Genomic DNA, 21,541 nt, shown 5'->3' with positions numbered 1-21,541 from the left:
ACTAGTAGTACTATTTCAATGGTCCTTCAGAATTGAAACTATCATCAGGCGGCCTAGGGTATGCGGCGCCAGGCACTGCTGCAGAAGCGACTGAACCTGTCGGACAAGTACAGGCTGCTGGGGAAGATTGGAGAAGGGACGTATGGGATAGTGTACAAAGCAGAGTCTCTTGCTCCCTCTCCCAGAGACCACAACAGTCGAGAGCGGACGCCAGACGACGAGGAGCAAACGTTCGCGGTCAAGGTGATCAAGACCCAGAAGGAAGGGAAGAATGAAGTCGTGCTGTCCATCGCGACGGTGCGGGAGATCAAGATCTTGCGGGAAATGCACCACGACAACGTCGTACACCTGCACGATGTGCACGTAGATCCAAAGGCCACGTCATTGGCGCTGGTGTTCGACTATGCCGACCACGATCTCCACGACATCATCAAGCAAAGCCGCCAAAAACCGCTCACCGAGTACACGAAGAAATCGTTCATGCATCAAATCCTCAAAGGGGTCAAGTACATGCACGACAACTGGGTCATGCATCGTGACATGAAGCCTCAAAACATCCTCGTGGTCGGGCACGGGCGGCGTCGCGGCCAGGTGAAGCTAGCAGGTAGTCCTCGCCCGTCCAACCCGAAACCTGACGACTGTCCTTGATTAGATTTTGGACTGGCGCGCATTTACAAGGACCCGATCAAGGCGTTAACCGAGGTGGAGCGCGTGGTTGTGACCCTGTGGTACCGCGCGCCCGAGCTGCTGCTAGGCGCCAAGCATTACACCAAAGCGGTCGACATGTGGGCCGTCGGGTGCATCTTTGCAGAGGTACACACCGTGTCACAGATATGTGAATGTGTGTGACGACGCGTGCGTAGATCTTAAACACGCGCGAACTGTTTATGGGCCAAGAAGTGAACGACAACAACGCGCCGTTTCAAAAGGATCAGTGCGACAAGATCTTCAAAATCCTCGGGCTGCCGACGCCCCAGACGTGGACCGGTATGGACAACCTCCCCGAGTACTCGAATGTCCAGGCCATGACCAAGGAACGCGAGTACCCCACCACGTCCAAGCTGCATGAAGCTGTCAAGTTTGGCACTGGCCACTCGTCTGTGCTGCTTCGCGACTTGATTGCACGCCTGTTGTATTATGGTCCGTACTATACTAGTACGAGTGGTGGGGTACTAGGAGTCGTGTGCATTGTAGACCCGGAGAATCGCATCACGGCCACGGAAGCGCTGGCACATGATTACTTCAAGTGCGAGCCATACCCGCGGGATTATGCATTTGACGAGCCCAACAAGGAACCGATTCACTTTCAAAAGCAAAAAGTGAAGCCCCTCGAAGAACCCGTCAAGCCCGCGTCGTCTCCTGCCGACGCAGGTGGCAAGGACAATGATGATGACGGTACAGTAGTAGTAAAGTACCCCAAATGTGGACTTTTTACTAAATCGCTATGAATCTATCGATTCGTTGTACTGAATTTTGTATGTAAAAAGAAAAAAGTTGTGGTGATTGGTATTGTGCTTTCGAGTGAATAATTTCGTGTTGTGGCGTGGTTTCTCGTTGGAATTTAAATCGATTTGATTGGCTACCTCAGACGAGCTCAAAATGATTAGCCAATCAAAACATTCTCAATGAAATTCAACCAATCAGATCGATTGTGGATCGGTTTGGTTGGCGCGATTCGATTCCACCCCCTCCCCAAATTTATATCAAATCGAGAATATTATCACACTAATTCAAGTCACACACTCTTGTTGACGAAGATTGGCTCAATCCTTCTGCCGATTCTTTTGTACATTAATTTGTATCGATTCCCATTCAGTATTCTCCATATCGCTCCAGGTTGGAATAGACACAACAGTAATTCGATGACTCTGTTGCCTCCTCATGCGACTGTCGTAGGTCGGGGTCGCAACAGTCATGTGAACAGAGCCAACCCAGGGAACGTGCCCATGAAGAGAGGATCGATTGGCGACGCACCGCCACCAGCAAACCGACCCGCGCAATGGAGCAGCGGCGGCCAACCCCCCCCTGGAAACCAACCCAACATGCAAAGATCATCCAGTAACAACAGCAACCTCAAGCGACCCCTCGACCAAACGACGGCAAAGCGACCCAGCAACCCCCCCACGATGCCTTCGAACGCTGTCAAACAACGAAGTCCCAAGCAACCTCGACGACGTTGAACACGCTAGAGATGGAAATGAACAGTATGGCGTCGATACTGTAATTTGAACTAGAACACCAGAAATAATACTTAATCCATCGATTGACATTCCATAATGTGGAGGATCATTCAGCATGGTATTAATAGTACTACTGTGTGGTACTAGTAGTACTAGCAGCATGGTGCATGTGGTGAAATATTATGTAGTTGAGGTCGTTATGGTTCTTTATTGTGGTGAGGCAATGTGATGCGTGCATCAAGCTTGGTCGGCCAATGATAATGCCAATGGAAGTCGTGTGCCTCGCGGGCGGCAGACACGTTGAGCTGGTTTGTCAAGAGCTCAAGTCCATAGCGTCCATCTATGGCGAGCACATTGGTAAGGTTGATGAACTGCATATGTTTGTCCGTGATGCCGATGCTTCTACTAGACATCCTGGACGACCCCGTCGACGTGGATCGATACTTTCGAGTTCGATTTCAGAGCGAAGTAAGCATTAATATCTCTCTCTCTCTCTCTGGTCATCACGGGACTGTAGGAGGCGGTCGTTAGTGTGATCTCAAGGAGCGTCTTGGTGCAGTCAGCCCACACCATCGTCGACGACCAACGTCGTCCTGACGTGTCGCCCTTGGCTAAGTACTTCGAGGACGCGTATCCCAAGTGTTTCGAAAGCAGCCACAGTTCGTCGCCACCCCAAATTGCAGTCAAGAGCGTTCGAACGCGGCTGCGTAGTCCCAAGGAGAAAGCTGCGGCGCTCGGGCGGTTTGCAGCGATGGACGCGCCGGCGCTCTTGGCGGCCAAGCAGTTCGACACGTCCGACACGTTGTCTCTGTTAATCGGGGACAACTCCGTTAGTCTGGGGCTGCTAGTGGCCAGCGGTCTGTCGCCATCCAGCGGCGGCCGCGGCGGTCGGACTGGAGGCGGCATCGCCGCCACGTTTTCGTTGAACCAGCGCCCGTTCACTGGCGTCACGACCATGGATCCTGAATTGGCCTTGGTGATGGCTAACATGGCTAAAGTTGTCCAGGGCAACGTTGTGTTGGATCCATTCGCCGGTTCTTGCGGGGTCTTGCTGGCCTGCGCGTACTTTGGCATGGGTACATTCTACTTACTCTGTACGACGCACTGGTGACTTGTTTGTGTGTGTGTATGTGCTACTACTGTAGGCATGGGTCTCGGCCAAGACATTTGCGAAGCGACGTTGCGAGGAGAAGGCCCTGGTCGCACCGTGCACTCCAATTTTGAAGCGTTTGGGTTTGCAGTTCCTGAGTTGTCGTTGTGTGACGTGCGGGCGTCCAGTTGGCGGAAGACATGGACAGTGGACGCCATCGTATCCGATCCGCCCTATGGCATCCGCACGTTCGGAGCGACCGAGTCGGAGGACGGGAGCCGCTTTGATGACCAGTACGTGGCACACCTGGTGCGCGTATGGAGCCCGCACCTCGTCGCAGGCGGCCGCATGGTCTTTTACGTCTGCGGTCCATCCAAACACAAGCAAAGTCTCGTTTCATACCTAACCGACCTTCTTCTTCTTGGCTCGAATCTCAGCATTGTCGACGTGATTGAGACTGGCGTGCACTTTATGGACAACAACTCGTCCATCGATACGGCGGCGTGGACTCGTAGTTTAGTGGTGTTGGAGAAGCGCAGTGATTCATCCTATCACCTTCCGCTGTTGGCTCTCCAACTAGCCAACAAGCCACAGACATCGTTGTCATCACGCAATCTGCCGTGGACTGTGAGTCGGAACATGGAGCCATTGGACATTTGGAGAGCGGCGTGGCTGGGGGACATTTCGTCGCTTGAAAAGTTTGTGGCAGATAAAGGAGGTGACATCAACGCCCCCGATGATCACGGCAAGACGGCGCTGTACTTTGCCTCTGGGTACAACCAACTCCGAGTCGTCGCGTTCTTGGCGGCAATCGCGCTCGACGTGGATGCACAAGATGTCGACGAGAAGACGGCGCTCGTGCAGGCGGCCCGCCACGGCCACGCCCAAGTCGTTCGATTGCTGCTGAAAGCGGGCGCCGATCCATGTAAACTGTCGTCGAAACGATGGTCTCCAGCGTATTTTGCAGCCACGTATGGCCATCTCGAGGTACAAAGACCACTACTCCTACTTAAAAACTATGGTTTGGAATAGGGACAGTTTAATATATTGGGTAATTCTATATAGGTGTTGCTTGCTCTGTACGAGGCATCGCCAGCCAGTCTCATGTTGCCAGGCCCAGGCCATGCCACGGCCATTCACAGAGCAGCCGAGCGGGGCCACGCGACTGTCGTGGAGCGCTTGATCTCGCTGCATCCACCGCTTGCCACGTCACGGGACTGGCTAGGGCGCACGTACATCGCCTACGCGGCCCGCCACGGCCATGTAAATGTGCTGGAGCTGTTTCCTCTCCAGTCCAGCGACCCAGCAGTAGTAGACCATGACGGGAACACGCCACTACATGAAGCGGTGCGATACGGTCGACTCGAGTGCGCTCAGTGGCTGCTGGACCACCACGAGGGGTTGAAATCGGTGAAGAACAAGGCGGGGAACGAGCCCAAAGACGTTTCCAAGGCGCCAGACATGCAGAGGTTGTTTACAACTCGTTAATAAACAAACTAATCGATGCACTGGTCAATGACTCGACCAGACTGACGTCAGACACTTGCATCGATCGCCAATCGGCCGAGAAATGCGACACGAGCTCGGAGAAAACGACTTTGTGGCGGTGGAGGGCGTTCAAGGTGGCGTGCACTCCCATACACTTGACCTGATACATAAGCATACACAGTCAACCCAATCCTCTATATATATATATTGTCAAATCGATTCGAAAGTAGTGCTGGGGGGGCTCAATCGAATGAGCGAGTAGAATAACCACATTGACAGACATTCGATCGATCGACCAATCAAAACCCCCACCGCACTTGTCAACTGGCCAATCAAACGCTCTCATCAACAACATTAGTCTGTGAATGAAAGTAGTGTGTAGGGCGACACTCCTTATATACAAAATTCAGTACAAAACAACCAACGATCGATGGATCAGCCCAAAACTCCAAATTATGGCTGCTTCAAAAAGCAACAATATCATGTGAAGACAGACATATATATAAATTTAGCATTAGTTAAGTATCTTTAATTTAGAGTTTTATTTTCTGAAATAACTAGATTATTTTTATACCTTGCTCCAGGTGAGGGCGTTGGGGCAATGCTTGCGAATTTGACCGTACAGTTTCTGCCACAACATCACCAATCCCCGATGAAAGAACGCCATATTCCAGTACATAGTGGGTCTTGGCAGACCGAGCATCATGTACACGTATTTCACAGCTACGACTGCTATAATATGGTACATGTTCGTCTACATACACATCAGATCACGTCCAATGAGACTGATAGGGTGAACTTACTTGACATGCCACGGGGAACTTGGGCGAGAAAAAGATGTGGTGGCATCGGAACTGCACCAAAGCAAGCAGGCGTTTGAAGAACCAGGCACTGACAGGTCGTGATGTATCAAGATACAACGTGTTCTTGAGCGAGCTAGAATACAAACAAGTAGAAAACATGGTCAATCGAAATGCAAATGGTTGTAGTCACGAGTAGATATATATATATACTATACCGAGGCAGTGCAGTATATTTGGCATAGTTGGAGTACACAGCAAGCGTTGTGGGGTCGATTACGAGTCCGCACCACCGCAGCAGTTGATGGCGGACGAGGAGGTTGGTTTGGGTCTTGCGGGGGTTGACGCGGCAGCCGTACCGTTTGCTTCCGCGGTGCATGATGGCTTGGAATGTCTCGGCGTGGGCTTTGTTTGTCGTCAAAAATAGAAAGTCGTCCGTGTACCGCAGCAGCAGATCCTGGCCAACCTGCATGGGAATGCGGGGCAGCAGCACATTCTTCTCAAAGTCGGCGTAGTAGATACTACACAGCAGCGACGACAGCACCGACCCTTGCGGAATTCCCTACATATATATCATCCCAAATGGATATATATATATATATATATATAATATATATTACGTAGTATATGTAAATATGTTTGATTTGTGGTCGATGGACGCATTGTGCAATTCGCCGAAATTGGTCAAATCTGGGAGATTGTGGAAAGCACCAAGAAATCGAGCAAAGCAGTATGATTGGATAAAAATAATGAAGGTTGGAATGTGATTGGCTAAAACGAATGAATATTCTCTTTTAAAATCATATATATACATTATATTTCGCAGGTCCTGCGATTGTTTGGCTGCTCATTCAATCAACCGCGGGAGGAAATATAGTTTGAGTAGAATACACAATACCTGTGTCTGCAAGAAAAGTTCGGACTCCATGGTAACGTAGTTGGACAGCAAATGACTTTGCAGCAGCTTGATGAGATCTCGCCGTTGAATGTAATCGTACACGACGCCGTCCACGTGCACCTACATACATGTATAAAAGTCTTGGGAACCTTTATCTAAGTAACTATTTTACCGAATGCTTTGAGGCAGTGGATGACGCAAGGTGCTCAAAACGCCGGAGGTCGGAGGGCAGCAACACTGGGGTGCACGACTACCAGATGCGTAATTATGAGATACAGTTTAAGAGCAACTATTAGATCGAAGTACCTTGTATTTGATCCCGGCCTTGGTGGACTGGACGACATAGTGCCGTCGAAGCATGTACCTGTCTTGCGTGAGAACCCGCGGGAGCATTTTGAGTAACCGGCGGGAATTGATCGTGTCAAAACATCGTTCAATGTCAACTGTGACAAAGTACAGAGGACGACGCACGTCGTTCCCAGCCATCCATTCTTGACGAAACGACCCAAATCGACGCCCAATCTCGTGCATGTTGGCCACGGAAGCTCCCAATCCCCACTGACTCTCGTGTCGTAACACGTGGTGAGCCAGGCGCAGCGTCCGGTTCACAGACACGCCGCCGCCGACGGGTTTCTTAGACAAGTTCATGATGGGGCGAACGCCGTGGGACTTGGGCTCGAATCGGATCGTGGAGATGGGAAACGGCGTCGTGGGCGGCACGGCGGATGGGACACGTGTCAGGTGATCTTGGGCCAAGTCGAGGGTGCCCAGCGTTCTACGTTGAAATCATCAAAAACGAAGACATTTCTTGCCAAAATGTATGACTATTTTCGTGAAAAAACTAGAAAAATACAATGGGATTTTTAACGTATGATAGCAAAACCAAATGAAACACATTCAACAGAGGACCATCAATCAATCGACCAAGAGTCTTGGCATATGAGATACCGTACACGACAGTATTCCACACGCAGTGGCGGTAAAACGATACGCGGTTGAACTGGCCTTCAGATGTAGTGATGTAGAAATGCAGGCGAAGGATGGGCTCAATCACATCGGTCCATAGCTACAAGTTGTGGCATCATGAATTCTCGTCGTTTGAAATGGTCGAATCACTGTGTACCCAAGACAGTAGCAACGTCAGGATGCGCCTTCGCTTGTGGACTTCAGAGGGCACGCTAAGGATGGGCTAGATCAATGGTTGGGAACTAGGTGAAGGGGGGGGTTACCATGTCGACCCTGCATGTTGCTGCATCCACGCAATGGTATGCACAGACATGGTATCCACTGTCTACGTATATATGAAATATATATTATATATGTATATAGCACTAGTTTAGATTTATACAAGTCGAATCCTACTTTTTTCAATGCAAACGCATCGTGCATGTGCGAGAACAAGTACCATCGCAGCAGCTGCAGGAATCGCCTGTGGTTCTTCGCACTACTTCCCCATACTTCCTTGGGCACAATCGTGTCGAGAATGTATCGAACACATTCATACACCTAGTAATACATCAAGCAGCCATCAACCAACCAATCCCCCCCCTCCTTACTTGCACCTATGTAGTACATATACACCTACCTACTTACCTGTTCCTTGGGTGTGTGAAACTGAAGCAAATCGGCGATGGTCTCCTGATTACTCTGACGCTTTCTCCGTTTGGCTGGGCTGGCATTCTCCGAAGCCAAGTTGGACCGCTTCTTGCGATGACTTGATGTGCTCTCGTCCTGACTGGCAAATCCATCGTCTTCCAGCTCCATGTCCACTGTGACCCGCGCCGTCTGGTGATGTAGTCGACACATCTTGAGGATGGCAACACATGCACCAGGCAGGGCGCACATTCGACGGACAGATCCCCCCACGTCGCATGCTTTGAATCGATTCATCATGTCCTGCACGATGGGCACGAGATTCTGACCCCTTTTATCGAGCCGCTTGGCGTTGTTGAGTCGTAGGATTGTCGCCACCACTCGACGGGCTGCTTCCTTGGACGGATTCAATGGGCTGAGTATGCTGTGCTTCAGCTGGACCGACGGGGGGTGACTGCTGTGTCCTCGGGCGTACATGACTCGTCGAATCGACACCGAGCTCTCCATAGGACCCGTCGACGTCTTTGCAAACCGGATGTTGTCCCCAGCCAGCTAAACGAACATGACCACACCTTGTACACGTATGAAGGTAATACCTGGATGTAGCAGTCGGTGGTGTTAGCCATGAGCACAAACACGTTGTGGTTGAGCAGGATGTGCTTCATCAAGTCGTCCCCTGGGCCAATGTGAATGTCAAGAGGGTGGCAGGTAGGCCAGAAGAAGGGAGCGAACGGTACCGATGTGCAGATGGAGCTGCACCCATTCATTGGACTTGAGCATCGCAACCAACGTGTTGGGGTAGTAGCAAGACAGGTCGTTGGCAAGGAAGTGGTTGTTCGCCCCCGGGCTGGCCATGCCATACCCAAGCGTCAACAAGTTGGTGGACGTGTCCTTGCCATAGCGCTTCCGTTGCAAGAGCGTGTTGATGGCGCTTTCCACGACGTCCGACTGCGTCATGGACACCTCTCGGCAATACCTCGTCGCAGCAACGTCCGTGGCCGTGTGTCGACGGGCGACAAACGTTTGTTGGAGGTGAGCCTGTATGTTGTTGTCTCCTTCCATCCACGGTTCAAAGCCGATCGTGCTACGTACGAACTCAGCCGATAGTCTCGTGTATGAGGACCCTACCTGGTCAACCATTGCTCCAACGATCGCGCATGCGGCACCAATTGCGACAGTATCCCCATGATGGTCAACGTGTCACCCCACCGCTTTCGTCATATTATCTTGGAACCAGGTGACAATAAAAAGCCAATATGAACGACCTAAACTAATATTTTCGTATGAAAATGTACCCTTGATATTTTGGAAGTGTTGTTGAAAAATTAGAGTACTTTTTGTGTAGTTAGCAGATTCTGGGCATACAGTAGCGTAAAACCCGCCAAAATCAATGGACGCGTCATCTTAGCTAGCCTGTAATTTCTGCAAAATAGTTCAATTCAGAAAAGGAATTAACGTTAGAGGATACTAGTACTACCGGTAGCATAAATGTTTACATATCAGGGGTTTTCTTTACTGTTATAACCTGCCCAACTTACGAGTTACTTTTCCTTTAGGAACTCTGCTTGAAGGCACGTGTGGTTTGGTGAGTTTGGTCGTGCGAAAGTACACGCTACTACCGGATAAGGCATCATTTATGGATAACCTCTTATTAACAACTCCTGAGTAAAAAAAAGTGGTGCTCATATTAATAACTAGTTAGCCTGTAATCTGGGACTCCATCCTATCCCCAATGAGTACATACAATGGTAAATCCACGCATTCTTGAAGAACTCTGGGCCACCACGTACTGTAGGCCCTAGAGGGCTGTGCCGCATCGAAGACATCATTCCGGGCTCGAGGCCCGTCCCATGCCATCTACTGCGGCCCAAGCAACTCGGACTGGGTAAAGTGATCATGATCAACGTCTGCTAGCGCGGCGATGAGGACATGATCCAAGTCGCCAAGGTTAGGTGTCAACCTGAACGAGGACATGACTCGTTCATAAAACCACATACCAGTAACATTTCCATCGACTAATTTGAACCCACAAAAAAGTACTCGACGCCGAATACGTGCTTCTGTCCACATGTTGTATGATGCTATTCTGAGTGGGAGAGGTTGCACTGAGACAAGCTCCGGAAGTGCGGAGGAGGCGTATACTCCAACACTTGGGCAAAGAGGGGCAGGGTGGACACTTGCGGCAGTGCCACGTATTGGACCATGGTTTGACTTGCTGTCACATAGTCTCGCAGTCGAACGTGCATCAGACCAAGCGATTCGAGCAAATCTGCCACGTACGTTAGTAGTCCACAGTTTCAATAGTTCTTACAAGGATCGTTTGGAAACAGGAGGTTGAGCTCTTTGAGAATGGCCAGGCGCAAATCTGGAAGTCTATTCGGCCATAAAAGTCACCATCAATAAGTATGGATCTATACAACTATATATGGACGGGAGTGTGTTCATGACCTGCCCAAACTGTTGGTTACAAGAATCGAATCTGACACGTTGAGTTTCTTCGACGGTTCGACTTCCATCACGCCACAGTACTTGGAGAGCAACCTACCACGCCATGCTGAATCAACTAGAATGCCATCAATCTCAATGCACAACTTTTCCAGGTATTTCAGTGCGTTGGTCCGCTGGCTTCCCACCGTCGACAGCTCCAAATACGATCTCATGTGTGCTACAGACCAAGGAAATGTGACATCGCGTTCGTCGACTATTGAATACCTTCAGCGCTTTCTCTGTCCGTTGTCTTCAAGTAAATGTGAAACAACAACGAATGGGCTTCGCGCATCTACAGTACCCACAAGAGGAATCATGTTACAAGCGATCTACGAAGGGGTAGTAAGTACCCTGGCCTGCTCGCTGTGTTTGATGCGTGTCCAGTCGTCGTCGGTGAGCTCCACGACCAAATTCTTTTGCGCTTTGTACGGCTGAACTGCGTTGAGGAAATGTTTTAGAGCTTTTGCGTCTTCGCCAATGCGTTTGCACAACTTGCCAACCTAAGGTTCCGGTTAACAGGTGACGAATTCTATTCCAGTTGGTACCTCTAAATCAGCAGTTAGCGGGTCCACCATCGCCTTGCGTTCGCCCCATATCCGATGAATCGCCTCCATGGTGGTCTTGTATTCGGCGGTTGAAATTTGTTTGCGGGGCACTCGTGCCGCCGGAGCTATCAACTGGCCAACGTGGGACAGCTCACTGAGTCGCGCTTTCAAAACACCACTAGACGCATCTCGTTTAGATTTGGCAGCGTCAATGATCTTGGCCTTCTGTTGCCTACCGTTTACGCTTAGTGTTGCTTATACTAGAAGTAGTAGTAGTAGCATGGGGCTGCTTACTTGTCCTTGATTTCCCCGGCGGAGTATCGAACCCTCTGGTACTCTGCCTCGAACGTATCCAGGGCATCAGTGATGTTGGTGTATTCTGTCGTCATGTGTTGCCTCTCTACAGTCATTCGATCAACTGTATCTCACTTGTGTGACGTGGTTGAGCACCTGCAAACTCAGTCAACGCGTCCAAGTCGGTGGCTTCCAACGCTATGAGCTTGATCACACTCCGTGCATAATCTCGGTTTGCGCGCTTGTGTGCTTCTCGTTGAGCTTCCAGTCGGTTCCGCTCGTCCTTTGCTTTGCGTATTACCGCCTCAATCTCTAGTCTTGTCCTCTTGTCGCCCGTCGTCGCCGCCGCACTTTCATCCATGTGGTTGCGTTGAACCGATCCAGTAAACATTTTGTAACTGCCAGGAATGTGAAACTGCCACTCAAACCCACTAGTTTAAAGTGCAAGCGTGGCCACTAGGCAAGACCCCGTGTTCACAAGTAGTGGCGACTTTCCATACTACATTGTTTGAAAGCGGTAGTAGAACAAGCCCTATGCTAACTAGTACACGAGTAGTACACCTTTTTGCAGTTAATAATAACGTTACTCGATATATTTGGTCGTGTGCCCGACATAATTAGCCATGTACCCATTTAATTTGGCACACCGAGGTCGTGTGCCCGATATATTTGAAAGTGTGCCCGATATAATTGGCCGTGTGCCCGAAGAATTGTGTCGTGTGCCCGATGAAAATGTCAATAAAAAGTCAATATAGAAATGGTCGTTAAACGACACATGCAGCATCGTTGCTGTGACGTCACATAGCAACGCCCATGTTGCCCGTGGCCCCCGCGCGTCCTTCGAAGGTGCGTGCGTACCTTGAGGTAAATCGAAAAATAAGCTCTGCGGGTGACGTACTGTATTCAAATTTTGGAGTATGGACGAAACGTTGAAGTATACGGGCAAGACTTTAATTACAGTATTATTACCGGAGTTAGCTACGTCCATGCTGTGCGTTGAATAATGAGCATTCAAAGTGTTGGAGGAAAGCAGTGTGCCCATTATGAACTTAAACTATACTTTATTCAAGTATAAATTTCGAAACCTTGCCTTACTTCACTGTCAACCACATGAAGTTTCCACCAAAACTGATTTGCACTCCACGGAATATTATTATTTGAGTTATTCCATTTTCATCGGGCTGATGGCACAATTCATCCGACAGAGGGCCAACTACTTGGCCACACGGCTAAGGGCATCCCCAATGGTGCGACGGTAAACGCTATTTTACCGTTTTTGGGGTCAAATATGCAGTTTTGGCAACCCCAACGGTGCGACGGTATCTACCGGAAACGGCATATTTTTACCGCGAGACGGCAAATCGGCCATTTTTACCGTTTTGTGACCACCCGACGGTAAAATACCGGAGCCAATCATAAACCCACAAACCAGCATATTTCCACCAATAAAACGCATGTATTTGAGCATGGACATTTCCATACCAATACTACACTGCTGGAATGGCTCTCAACGGGCGGGGTGCGAACTTCATCACTGACGAGGACTGCCTGCTAGTTTGTTCGTGGTTGAACATATCCCAAGATGAGTCTGAGGGGGGCGGGCATAAGGCCGAGCAGTTTTGGGCCCGCGTGGGGGCGACTATTGCACCTATTGCGATCCGGACTGCCATCGCACCTTAGCTACCTGGTGGAGCAACATACTGGAGTAATGCAATAAGTTTACAGTCTGATTATACCGTCGCACCATTGGGGATGCCCTAATTCTATCGAGCACATCGCCAAATATATCGGGCACACGATGTGCCAAATTAAACGGGCACATGGCCAATTATGTCGGGCACACGGCTAATTATATCGGGCACACGGCTAATTATATCGGGCACACCGCCAAATATATCGGACACACGGCCAAATATATCGGGCATTCGTCCAACTTAACTGCAACGTGGTGTAATATTCCATATCATTTACAGCTCTTCTTGGACTTTACAGGTTTAGTGCAGGAGATGTACTGTACATCTATCTATCTACACTGCCTTACGAGGACGATCGTACAAACATATAGGGAGCACACACGTGCGCGCATCCTGTGGGACACGATTGCTCGGTGGCAAACCAGTCCTGCATGTGCTGCAAGTGTCCGCCGTGGGAGCACACTGGGCACCACACGAACAGCCCCGACACGGGCAGTTCGCTATTCCCCATATATTCACGTCCAATTAGGTTTCCATCATACAGGAATTAATACAAATCACATACCAAATCGAGCAGTTGGTCACGTTAAAGCAATGGGTGCACAGCGCGTTCTTGGCCACCTTGGCAATCTTGGGCGGCAACACGTCCAGCGTCTTGTTGCATTTCGCACACGACGTGTAAATCGTCGTCGCTTTCTATGCACAAGTATACTTTGAAACGGTCTCGATACGTCTGAAAAGAGTGTTTCAAACGTTTCAAAAGAGTTTCAAACGTTTCAAAAGAGTTTCAAACGTTTCAAAAGAGTTTCAATATCGTCTTTCAAGCTATTATCCCAGCGTTTCAAATATATCCAACTCCAGGATGTATATATATATATATATAGTACCATGTTCATTTGCTTGATCCCAACGTCGGGACAGTTTTTGACCATGTGGTTGGCGACTGAATACAGTTGCAACTGGTGCAGCAGATCTACTCGAGATCATCATTCATGCAAGTGATCGTATAGCAGCAGTATTACCAATGTAATGCATGTACACTTGCTGCAGCCATCCTTTGCCCATGAGTGCTTCGATGCTGGTGACGTAGCTCATGGCCGCCGAGATGGTCGTGCAAGACTGCACGTCGCCTGCCTCCGAGTAAAACTCGAGCAATTCCTTTAGCAACGTGTCTTGGATTCGGGACACGTCTGCACTTTTGCCATACGTTTGGGGGCTCGGTACGGCCACTTCCTTGTGTTCATCATATGGATACGCTTCGACTCCCTAACAACAAGATGCGAGCCCATACATGGCGGTATGTATTTTCACACACTATATACATGCATGGGGTTCACTTCGTCCAACTGGGCGAGAAGTGTCGACGTCTGATTGCCCAGTCGTTGGTGCGGATCGTCTACAGCAACGTCCTTGGGGCTGTGGGGATTGATTCGCTTTTCAAACAGCATTTCCAAAATCGTCCACGTTTTACTCAGGTGCATACACCCTGCGACCGCCGCCACCTACATGTATGCATACGCAAGACGTTATCACAGAAGTATATTGTCGAAATTAGACTAGGAATGAGCAGAATCACCAAAAATATCGACAGTTAATCGATGAACGACCAATCAAAACCCAGCACACACGAATCAAGTGGCCAATCATTTTTTTCCGGCAATAATTCCAATTCGTGTACGACTTCAAATAGTGTGAATGACTTCACAAATATTCCAAACAAAAAAGTTCAGGACTACAACATATCGACCAGTTTGATTTCGTGTGAATGAGCACAAATATCCAAATATATATCCATAAAAAGAACACAAAATGGACAATCGACACAAAACTTACAATAAGAAATATAATTAAAATAAATAGCAGCGTCGTACTCGAGCGTTGTGCGCACAAATACCCTGAAAGGACGGGCCGTGCAGCTCATACGTTTGCGCGAGGAAGCTAAACACTTGCTGGTTGAACCCAAACGATTGAGGCCGGTCGTCCAAGGCGGCGGCGGCCGGAGGATGCGCGTCCTTTTGCACGAGCATGGCTTTCATCTGGTCGGCCGACATCGAGCTGTGGAACGACGACGCGTTGATCATAGCTAGTCCAAAACGAAGCAGCAAATCTATGAGACGAGGGGTCCATGGACAAGGAATGACTAAGTTAGCTATACCTTGAGGAACCATTGTCCCTGTCTGCGACGTGGTGTCGTGATGAGACAGCGTGTGAACCATGTCGTAGGTATTGGAGTTTGGCAGCGACCCCGACGACACGTTGCGCTTGGTAGCCGCCGCCTTGAACGACGGGATGCGGGGCATTGACGGCGCGAGGTTGGCCGCCGACTTGACCTTGCGCGGGGGGTGCTGCATGTTCAACGAGTTGTTGGAGACCGAAAAGATTGGGTTCACGGAGCTCTCGTGCTGATGAATGAGCAGCGAAGTGCACGAACGATCTACCGTTCAATAATCGTTCGAACTACTAGTTAGCAACATCAACTAGTACTACTAATAGTAGGTCGTACCAATCTCGTCGTGGGAAGAGACGACGTGTCCTGATATGTTCATCGCTAGCGCCACCGCGTGCATCGTTTGGTGGGGTTTCACAGCCTCCGCGAGGGAATGCAGCTTGAGAGTCTTGTCCTTGGAGCACGCGACGACATGTTGCCAATACCGGAATCCATCGTAGTCTCCACGGTATCCGTTAGTACCCCGTGCCACTAGTAATACTAGTAGTACCCAAGCTGGTGTCGGTCGCCCCACCAAACGACTGGACAAGGGGGGTGTCGAACCACTCAAAGTCCGACACAATGTCGGCATGGCCTTGCAGACACGCCAGTGGGACAAACGGTCGCTGAATGTCCCACACATTAATGCTAAAACCACCACAAAGTACGTAAAACCACGAGTAAAACCACCACGATGTTCTTACCGGCTGTCTGTGATCGACGAGCTCGTGGCAATGTGATCTACCCACACAAGTAGTTACACGTAATTGCCGAATCGACCGAGGTCGTACCCTCGCAATCTGGCCGCCATTGGATTCGTCCAGCGTTGGCAATCAAAGCTATCGTTTGGCTTGTCGCGGGTTTGGCTGGGTCGGAGAGGTCCCATATCTAATGATTTGAATAGTAAATGAACATCGTATCATCTATATTCGAATATAAATGAAGGTCGTTTTCATCTATTTGTTGCACAGACCTTGACGCTGCGGTCGCGGGAGCCCGTGGCGATGACTCTGGCCTTGGACGGATGCCAGTCTATGGACAGGATGTGCCCTTGATGGGCAGTGAACTTGGTTTCTGGCTGCTTGTTGTTGCGAACGTCCCAAATCTAACACGATATACAACGATAAAGTAATAAATAATAAATAATAGCACCTCCACAGAGCCGTTCTCAAACGCAGCTGCAAATCGCGTGTCTTCAAACAGGTTGAACTTGACATCTCGAACGCTTTCCGACTTTTGCTGCTGGAACACGGCGGTGCATACGCCCTTGTGCCGCTGGTCCTACGTGTCAGCCAAGGATACATGATCCTGATGGCGAAGAAAAAGAGATGAGGACGTACCCAGAGCTTGATCAACCCGTCCTGCGATGCACTCAAGAGCGAGTTTGGGTCAGTGGGATGCCAGCAGATGCGATTCACAGCTCGATCGTGCGCTTTCACCTCGCGCTCTAATGGGATAACAATTAGCGCGCAAGGCATGACATGAACGTACTTACTCTGCACCTTGTGCTGGACGTCCCACAAGACCAAGAAACCATTCGTGGCCGCGGTGGCCAACATCGAATCAGACTCTACCAGCATGAACGATCCATGTCAACACAAGTGCGCGCGCGGTAGATCGATCGTGTGTACGTGGATGCCATCGAATGTCGTTGGTACTGAAATTCAAGTTGGATTTCGACGAGCGCAGGTTCTTCTTTTCCACAAACCCAGTGGTTTCAAGCGCCACGATCTTGAGCACGTCTCGTCCCCCCACTGCAATCAACTACCACGAAGGGAACGGGTCGAACACACTGCCAACGCCATCATGCATTATACACATGTCTCGGCATGTACCTTTTGGGCGTGCGACACCGACACGGCATTCAGTGGACCCTAATGCTCATGTTCAGCGCCATGAAGAGAGCACGCTATCACATGTTCATACAGAGAAGTCCATCGACGCGCGCACGCTCGTGTTCTTCCGTTGGCGCATCGTGCTGGGCGGCTTTCAACTTATCGGTCAAAAAAGCTCGTATAATTCGAACCTATCTAGTACTACTAAATATATTGCTAGTATGCGACTAGTACACGGAATGAATGCGCAGAGAGCCGGAATTTCCACAAGGAAGCAGTCATCTGCATTAGCAATCCGGAAGCTATGCCGCCAAGTTATGCCGCGTCCTCGTATGTCCTGCTCGTAGCCACGATGGCATCGATCCATTCTGGTACGACCCTTCACTCGTTCCTATCAGACAGTCATGCGTGAGCGCGTTAGTTGCAACGGCGACTACCAATAGCTCACTCCTCTTCACGAATGCCACGGCGCCAGTGGTGACCCTTCCCGTGAGCGAGACGACCTCTGCCGGCTTGCCTGGCGTGGTGTACGCAGGAGTGGCCATCGGCGTACTTGCGATCGCAGGGTTCTTTGCCGAGTGTTGTTTACACAAGAGAAGCTATTGGGCCAAGCGGCACGAGATCAACGCAGGCCTCAACACCAACCTCCCAAGCAATCGAGTCGTTTGAGCACAACATCCATCGTAAACACATTATATTTCATCCACCCTTGTCTAATTCGTGGTTTTGCTGCGGCTTTCCCGGATCTTTTCAGCCCGCGCCTTGGCCAAGTCCTTCTTGAGCGCGTATCGTTTCGCGGCAGAGAGTCCATGGTCTTCCAACTGCTCGGACAATGTCGCGATGCGGAGATCCACAGAGGAAGCAGTTATCGTCGTAGCAACTACTTCGTCCACCGCACTCTCCCTTTGTTGGCTAGGAAGGGGGGGGGCACCAGTAGGTGCAACTGGAGGTCGAGAAGTGAATGAAGTAGCTCCGACTACTGGACGCGTCGATGTCTTCACCAGCGGAACCTTCGCCTCAACCTCCATGGGGCTCGCTGGACTGAGTTGAGTGGGCTTGTTCGAAAAAGCTTCGATCTCAGACGGGGTCAGTTTATTGCGCAGAAACAGCAGCACTTCGTCGATCCCCTTGTTGATCGTGGCCAAGCGCACCGTGCGCTGGGGGTTCCCATTCATCGCCAGTGTTTTCAACTTCATGAGCCCAAACTCGCCCGGTATCTACCCGAGATATATTATGTGTACCAATATGTGGTGGTGGTTGCGTCACTCTCGTACTTGATTTAAATTGTTGTTTTCGACCGACAGCGACGTAAGATTTGGCGATTGATACAAATTGCCGAGCGATACCAACTATGGTCATACCGTTATGTACGATGTAAGTAGTGTGCTCTTTGAGAAATATATATATATATTGTCAACTACTATTACTGTGAAGAAAGCAATATGAGTTGCGTACCTTGTTGTCCGAGATACTGAGCACATACAAACTCTGCAACCGCGACCAGTCGATGTTTTCCAACTGCGCAATTGCATTGTACGACAAGAGCAACGTTTGCAAAGACGTCAAGTGCACGACGCCGCTGGGAACGAAGCGCAGGGCGTTGTTCCTGACATCCAGCTCCTACAACATTATTTGAATGTTATTAATACCTTAACATGACATTATAATAATTCAATTTGTGTTACGGGGTCAAAGTCTACCACAAAAACCGTTCGAAAACACCTCCTTTTGAAACTTTTCTGAAATATTTCGACAATTTTTCAAACGAATACTCTTGTGTGGTGTTTGGCTACCAAATCTAACACATATAAAGTGACAGTATACGCCGATTTTTTACTGTTTTCTGACAGAAAAAAGTTCCAACTGCAACTGTCCAATTTTTACCAACTTAACAACTTGAAAATATTATTTCTCACCCCCATAAATTTAGTGTTGATTGAAAGATTCTGTGGCATCCACACTCGGCCTTATAATATGTACCTTGACACGACAAGACAACGGGGTGCCTTGGCTCAACACGTGGTCAAAGGCAGCTTCAGCCAAGTTATTTTTGCGCAAGCGAAGGGTGTGCAGGAGTCCGAGGCTGGCGATCGACGAAGGAAGGGTCTCGAGGAGGTTGTCGTCCAGGACCAACGTATGCAAGTTGACGCAAAGGCCAATGTCAAACGGAATGAGGGCGAGTCCGTTTTTGGCTAAATCCAGCACTTGCAACTTGTCCACCATTGAATCCCGCGGCCAAAACTCCAACGGCACTTTAGAAAATCTAACGTCAACCATAGATGGGGTTATTGACAACAGTAGTATATATATATAGTAAACATACTTTTTGTCCGACAGGTCCAATGTTCCCGAAGCGGACGCATCGCGCAAGAGGTAGCCGACTTCGACGTCGGTGGCTGTTGGCTCCTTGTTGAACTCGTCGAACTCTTCGTCGAGCGCGTTCACGCCGCTCGGGGGCTTGCCACGTGTGCGCAAGTACTTTTTCAGAGGTTCACACCCTGATGTAAGCACCGTTCGTCGAATGGCCCTGGAAAAATAATATCAACGTCAAACGAGATTCCAAAATGTTTATAGTATACGTATTCAATGGAGTGTAAATATATACATATACAATACACTTGAATGTATTTAAGTATTTAAATATCAAGTGTAAATCAATTGGAATATATATTATAAGTATACATATATTACACTTGAATGAATACATATATATATATAACGTACGTACCGCATCGAGTTTCCATCCGTCAAGATATGGTGCAGATGGGTCAAGTATCCCAGTCCTATAGACACAAGTCACAAGTTCCCACTGGGGTTTAACGAAGTACGAGTCGACAAAACTTTATCGTTGTGTTTATTCTAAATACTGGAGCGACATGGTATAGGATGAATCGATACAACCAAATTAATATACAGAAAAATCATCGGCAGAAATATTTAACCAATCAAATTGCAGAAAAAACCCATCGTCCACAAAGAATTAGTGTGTCACTTCAATTAGTGTGGTTATTACCACAGGACAGCTATTTATTTACATACACATTCGAAGTACACCAGTCAGTACAAAGCATATCGATTGATAGGTTTGGCGAATCAGCACAAAAGTCCAAAACCTTTTTGGGTAAACAGACAATAGGTATGTACCTGGTGGCAGGTCAGAGAGGTCGTTATTGGACACGTCCAGCGTCTTGAGCCTGTGGAGTTGGCACACGTCGTCGGGTAGGAGCGGCAGTTTGTTGTCGCGGAGGTCGAGGACGGTCAAGTGGTCTTTGGCCCGCACCAGCGACGCGCCGTTGATCGACGTGAGGCTGTTGAAACCGAGAAATAGCGTGTCCAACGTGCACTCGAACGGCAGCTCAGGGAACGTGGCCAGGCGATTCTGCCGCAAGTCCAGGAACTTGAGGCGCTCGTTGTGCTTGAGGCACCCGATGAGGCTCGTGAGCTTGTTCTTGCTCAGGTCGAGCGTGGCAATGTGCCGAAGGTCCTTGAACGAAGGTGGGATCCCTTCGATCTCGTTGTTTTGGGCTGTCAGGGTCTGCAGCTTTTGCAAACCCCCTACGAATGCAACCATATATATACATATATATTTTCTGTTCATATATATATATGTATGTATATACATATATATTTTCTGTTCATATATACATCTAAACATATATGAACAGAAAATGGGAGTATTGTATACCGATCGTATCAGGAAACCCAACGAGGAGGTTGTCTTCGAGCCGCAACACTTCGAGTTTGCTCAGGTCTCCGATGGACGCAGGTACACTTGTGAGCTTGTTGCCCGACAGCACTAGCTCCTTTAGGTTGTTGAGCCGGCCGAGAGGGTCAGGGAATGCTCCGCCCAAGCAGTTGCTAGGCAAACCATCACCAGAATGATCTTATTCGATCGACAATGGGCACTCGTACTTGCTCAGGTCCAGGTACGCCAGCGACGTCAATGAAAACAGCTCCACGGGTACGTCGACCAACTTGTTTTGGCACATTTTGAACGACAGCAGGCCCGAGAGACCTTGGATGTCGGGGGGGATGGCGGCAATGTCGTTGTGACTACGTCGTGGTTACAACGTGTTGTCAAGCACCGGAATCAACAAACCTGAGGTCCACCTTGATCAAGTCCACGCACTCCCATCCCTTCTCATCCTAGAAACAACACACGGCTGAATATTCAGTATCAACCGTGCTTGATCGTCGTACTGGCTGGAGAAAGTCCATCAAATGCAGAGCTTCGTCGGGGAAAGTGGTCAGTCCCTTCGCCGGCAACGTCAAGACACCCGACTTCCTAGCTTGGCGATACGGTGCCTTCGATGAAGCGGATTCGCGTATCTCGCTGGACGATGATGCATTGGCCGTCTTGCGGAATGCGCGCTTGTGCTCGGCCAAACTAGTTCGCATGATTCGAGCCTTTGTGATAATACTGTGTACTGC

General features: G+C 49.4%; 7 protein-coding genes across 16 annotated transcripts; 3 read left to right on the top strand and 4 right to left on the bottom strand.

The window, feature by feature from the left end:
* The first annotated feature begins 1 nt into the window (after position 1).
* On the top strand, positions 2 to 2,277 carry H257_06077. 2 transcript variants are annotated; one of them, XM_009831184.1, is made up of 5 exons: positions 2 to 604; positions 653 to 813; positions 864 to 1,140; positions 1,195 to 1,395; positions 1,897 to 2,277. In XM_009831184.1, the coding sequence occupies exons 1-5, from the start codon at positions 61 to 63 to the stop codon at positions 2,178 to 2,180; spliced, it is 1,467 nt and encodes a 488-aa protein (XP_009829486.1). In that variant the 5' UTR covers positions 2 to 60; the 3' UTR covers positions 2,181 to 2,277. The 2 variants fall into 2 exon arrangements, with proteins under 2 accessions (XP_009829486.1, XP_009829487.1); XM_009831185.1 differs by lacking the exon at positions 1,897 to 2,277 and having other exon boundaries at positions 1,195 to 1,487.
* Positions 2,278 to 3,158: 881 nt separating this feature from the next.
* H257_06076 (hypothetical protein) lies at positions 3,159 to 4,957 on the top strand (the record flags this gene model as incomplete). Its single annotated transcript, XM_009831183.1, has 3 exons — positions 3,159 to 3,256; positions 3,326 to 4,257; positions 4,336 to 4,957. Coding segments are annotated over 3 exons (1,453 nt in total), but the record flags the coding sequence as incomplete, so codon positions are not given.
* A 369-nt stretch (positions 4,958 to 5,326) lies between these two features.
* Positions 5,327 to 9,236, bottom strand: H257_06075 (hypothetical protein; the record flags this gene model as incomplete). Its single annotated transcript, XM_009831182.1, has 14 exons — positions 5,327 to 5,512; positions 5,562 to 5,694; positions 5,777 to 6,120; positions 6,457 to 6,576; positions 6,629 to 6,706; positions 6,763 to 7,231; positions 7,410 to 7,522; positions 7,580 to 7,634; positions 7,686 to 7,747; positions 7,819 to 7,962; positions 8,050 to 8,601; positions 8,646 to 8,725; positions 8,787 to 9,133; positions 9,178 to 9,236. The coding sequence occupies 14 exons, from the start codon at positions 9,234 to 9,236 to the stop codon at positions 5,327 to 5,329; spliced, it is 2,742 nt and encodes a 913-aa protein (XP_009829484.1).
* Positions 9,237 to 9,804: 568 nt separating this feature from the next.
* On the bottom strand, positions 9,805 to 11,755 carry H257_06074 (hypothetical protein). Of its 5 annotated transcripts, XM_009831180.1 has the most exons (9): positions 11,532 to 11,755; positions 11,376 to 11,481; positions 11,082 to 11,313; positions 10,887 to 11,036; positions 10,762 to 10,828; positions 10,642 to 10,714; positions 10,498 to 10,590; positions 10,361 to 10,422; positions 9,805 to 10,318 (listed from the first exon to the last, which is right to left on the bottom strand). In XM_009831180.1, exons 1-9 carry the CDS (start codon positions 11,734 to 11,736, stop codon positions 10,131 to 10,133), a joined length of 1,176 nt encoding a protein of 391 aa, XP_009829482.1. In that variant the 5' UTR covers positions 11,737 to 11,755; the 3' UTR covers positions 9,805 to 10,130. The 5 variants fall into 5 exon arrangements, with proteins under 5 accessions (XP_009829482.1, XP_009829480.1, XP_009829479.1 ...); XM_009831178.1 differs by having other exon boundaries at positions 11,376 to 11,755; XM_009831177.1 differs by having other exon boundaries at positions 10,498 to 10,714.
* A 1,560-nt stretch (positions 11,756 to 13,315) lies between these two features.
* On the bottom strand, positions 13,316 to 17,274 carry H257_06073 (hypothetical protein). Of its 3 annotated transcripts, none has more exons than XM_009831175.1 (18): positions 17,202 to 17,274; positions 17,111 to 17,149; positions 16,907 to 17,039; positions 16,771 to 16,845; positions 16,616 to 16,722; positions 16,428 to 16,556; positions 16,249 to 16,380; positions 16,067 to 16,163; positions 15,980 to 16,016; positions 15,787 to 15,923; positions 15,573 to 15,737; positions 15,225 to 15,503; positions 14,941 to 15,152; positions 14,392 to 14,571; positions 14,092 to 14,335; positions 13,957 to 14,042; positions 13,635 to 13,780; positions 13,316 to 13,569 (listed from the first exon to the last, which is right to left on the bottom strand). In XM_009831175.1, exons 1-17 carry the CDS (start codon positions 17,247 to 17,249, stop codon positions 13,766 to 13,768), a joined length of 2,115 nt encoding a protein of 704 aa, XP_009829477.1. In that variant the 5' UTR covers positions 17,250 to 17,274; the 3' UTR covers positions 13,316 to 13,569; positions 13,635 to 13,765. The 3 variants fall into 3 exon arrangements, with proteins under 3 accessions (XP_009829477.1, XP_009829476.1, XP_009829478.1); XM_009831174.1 differs by having other exon boundaries at positions 13,635 to 13,765; XM_009831176.1 differs by lacking the exons at positions 13,316 to 13,569; positions 13,635 to 13,780 and having other exon boundaries at positions 13,932 to 14,042; positions 14,092 to 14,571.
* A 95-nt stretch (positions 17,275 to 17,369) lies between these two features.
* Positions 17,370 to 18,459, top strand: H257_06072 (hypothetical protein). Its single transcript, XM_009831173.1, has 2 exons — positions 17,370 to 17,481; positions 17,532 to 18,459. Exons 1-2 carry the CDS (start codon positions 17,415 to 17,417, stop codon positions 17,777 to 17,779), a joined length of 315 nt encoding a protein of 104 aa, XP_009829475.1. The 5' UTR covers positions 17,370 to 17,414; the 3' UTR covers positions 17,780 to 18,459.
* On the bottom strand, positions 17,459 to 21,522 carry H257_06071 (hypothetical protein). Of its 3 annotated transcripts, XM_009831170.1 has the most exons (11): positions 21,311 to 21,522; positions 21,210 to 21,256; positions 21,023 to 21,163; positions 20,796 to 20,968; positions 20,255 to 20,665; positions 19,839 to 19,893; positions 19,434 to 19,637; positions 19,091 to 19,373; positions 18,566 to 18,730; positions 18,385 to 18,459; positions 17,459 to 18,327 (listed from the first exon to the last, which is right to left on the bottom strand). In XM_009831170.1, exons 1-11 carry the CDS (start codon positions 21,506 to 21,508, stop codon positions 17,824 to 17,826), a joined length of 2,256 nt encoding a protein of 751 aa, XP_009829472.1. In that variant the 5' UTR covers positions 21,509 to 21,522; the 3' UTR covers positions 17,459 to 17,823. The 3 variants fall into 3 exon arrangements, with proteins under 3 accessions (XP_009829472.1, XP_009829473.1, XP_009829474.1); XM_009831171.1 differs by having other exon boundaries at positions 17,459 to 18,459; XM_009831172.1 differs by having other exon boundaries at positions 17,459 to 18,730.
* Between the last annotated feature and the right edge of the window lie 19 nt (positions 21,523 to 21,541).

Source organism: Aphanomyces astaci (genome assembly GCF_000520075.1).
Source record: "Aphanomyces astaci strain APO3 unplaced genomic scaffold supercont1.11, whole genome shotgun sequence".
In the NCBI taxonomy this organism is placed as follows: domain Eukaryota; phylum Oomycota; class Saprolegniomycetes; order Saprolegniales; family Verrucalvaceae; genus Aphanomyces; species Aphanomyces astaci.
This window is presented reverse-complemented; position numbering and strand designations above follow the sequence as displayed.

What these genes read in the sequence shown, in the direction of transcription:
- H257_06077 (XM_009831184.1), top strand. Translation starts at nt 61, where the DNA reads ATGCGGCGCCAGGCACTGCTGCAGAAGCGACTGAACCTGTCGGACAAG. An exon ending in CGGCCAGGTGAAGCTAGCAG is followed by an intron (nt 605 to 652) that starts GTAGTCCTCGCC and finishes GTCCTTGATTAG; the next exon opens with ATTTTGGACTGGCGCGCATT. An exon ending in TCGGGTGCATCTTTGCAGAG is followed by an intron (nt 814 to 863) that starts GTACACACCGTG and finishes ACGCGTGCGTAG; the next exon opens with ATCTTAAACACGCGCGAACT.
- H257_06074 (XM_009831177.1), bottom strand. Translation starts at nt 11,736, where the DNA reads ATGGATGAAAGTGCGGCGGCGACGACGGGCGACAAGAGGACAAGACTA. An exon ending in CGCTAACTGCTGATTTAGAG is followed by an intron (nt 11,037 to 11,081) that starts GTACCAACTGGA and finishes CCGGAACCTTAG; the next exon opens with GTTGGCAAGTTGTGCAAACG. An exon ending in CCTGTTTCCAAACGATCCTT is followed by an intron (nt 10,319 to 10,360) that starts GTAAGAACTATT and finishes CGTACGTGGCAG; the next exon opens with ATTTGCTCGAATCGCTTGGT.
- H257_06073 (XM_009831174.1), bottom strand. Translation starts at nt 17,249, where the DNA reads ATGCGCCAACGGAAGAACACGAGCGTGCGCGCGTCGATGGACTTCTCT. An exon ending in TTTGTGCGCACAACGCTCGA is followed by an intron (nt 14,572 to 14,940) that starts GTACGACGCTGC and finishes GCATACATGTAG; the next exon opens with GTGGCGGCGGTCGCAGGGTG. An exon ending in GTGACCAACTGCTCGATTTG is followed by an intron (nt 13,570 to 13,634) that starts GTATGTGATTTG and finishes TATGGGGAATAG; the next exon opens with CGAACTGCCCGTGTCGGGGC.
- H257_06072 (XM_009831173.1), top strand. Translation starts at nt 17,415, where the DNA reads ATGCCGCCAAGTTATGCCGCGTCCTCGTATGTCCTGCTCGTAGCCACG. An exon ending in GATGGCATCGATCCATTCTG is followed by an intron (nt 17,482 to 17,531) that starts GTACGACCCTTC and finishes TGAGCGCGTTAG; the next exon opens with TTGCAACGGCGACTACCAAT.
- H257_06071 (XM_009831170.1), bottom strand. Translation starts at nt 21,508, where the DNA reads ATGCGAACTAGTTTGGCCGAGCACAAGCGCGCATTCCGCAAGACGGCC. An exon ending in TGATGGACTTTCTCCAGCCA is followed by an intron (nt 21,257 to 21,310) that starts GTACGACGATCA and finishes TGTTGTTTCTAG; the next exon opens with GATGAGAAGGGATGGGAGTG. An exon ending in CCTCTCTGACCTGCCACCAG is followed by an intron (nt 19,894 to 20,254) that starts GTACATACCTAT and finishes TTGTGTCTATAG; the next exon opens with GACTGGGATACTTGACCCAT.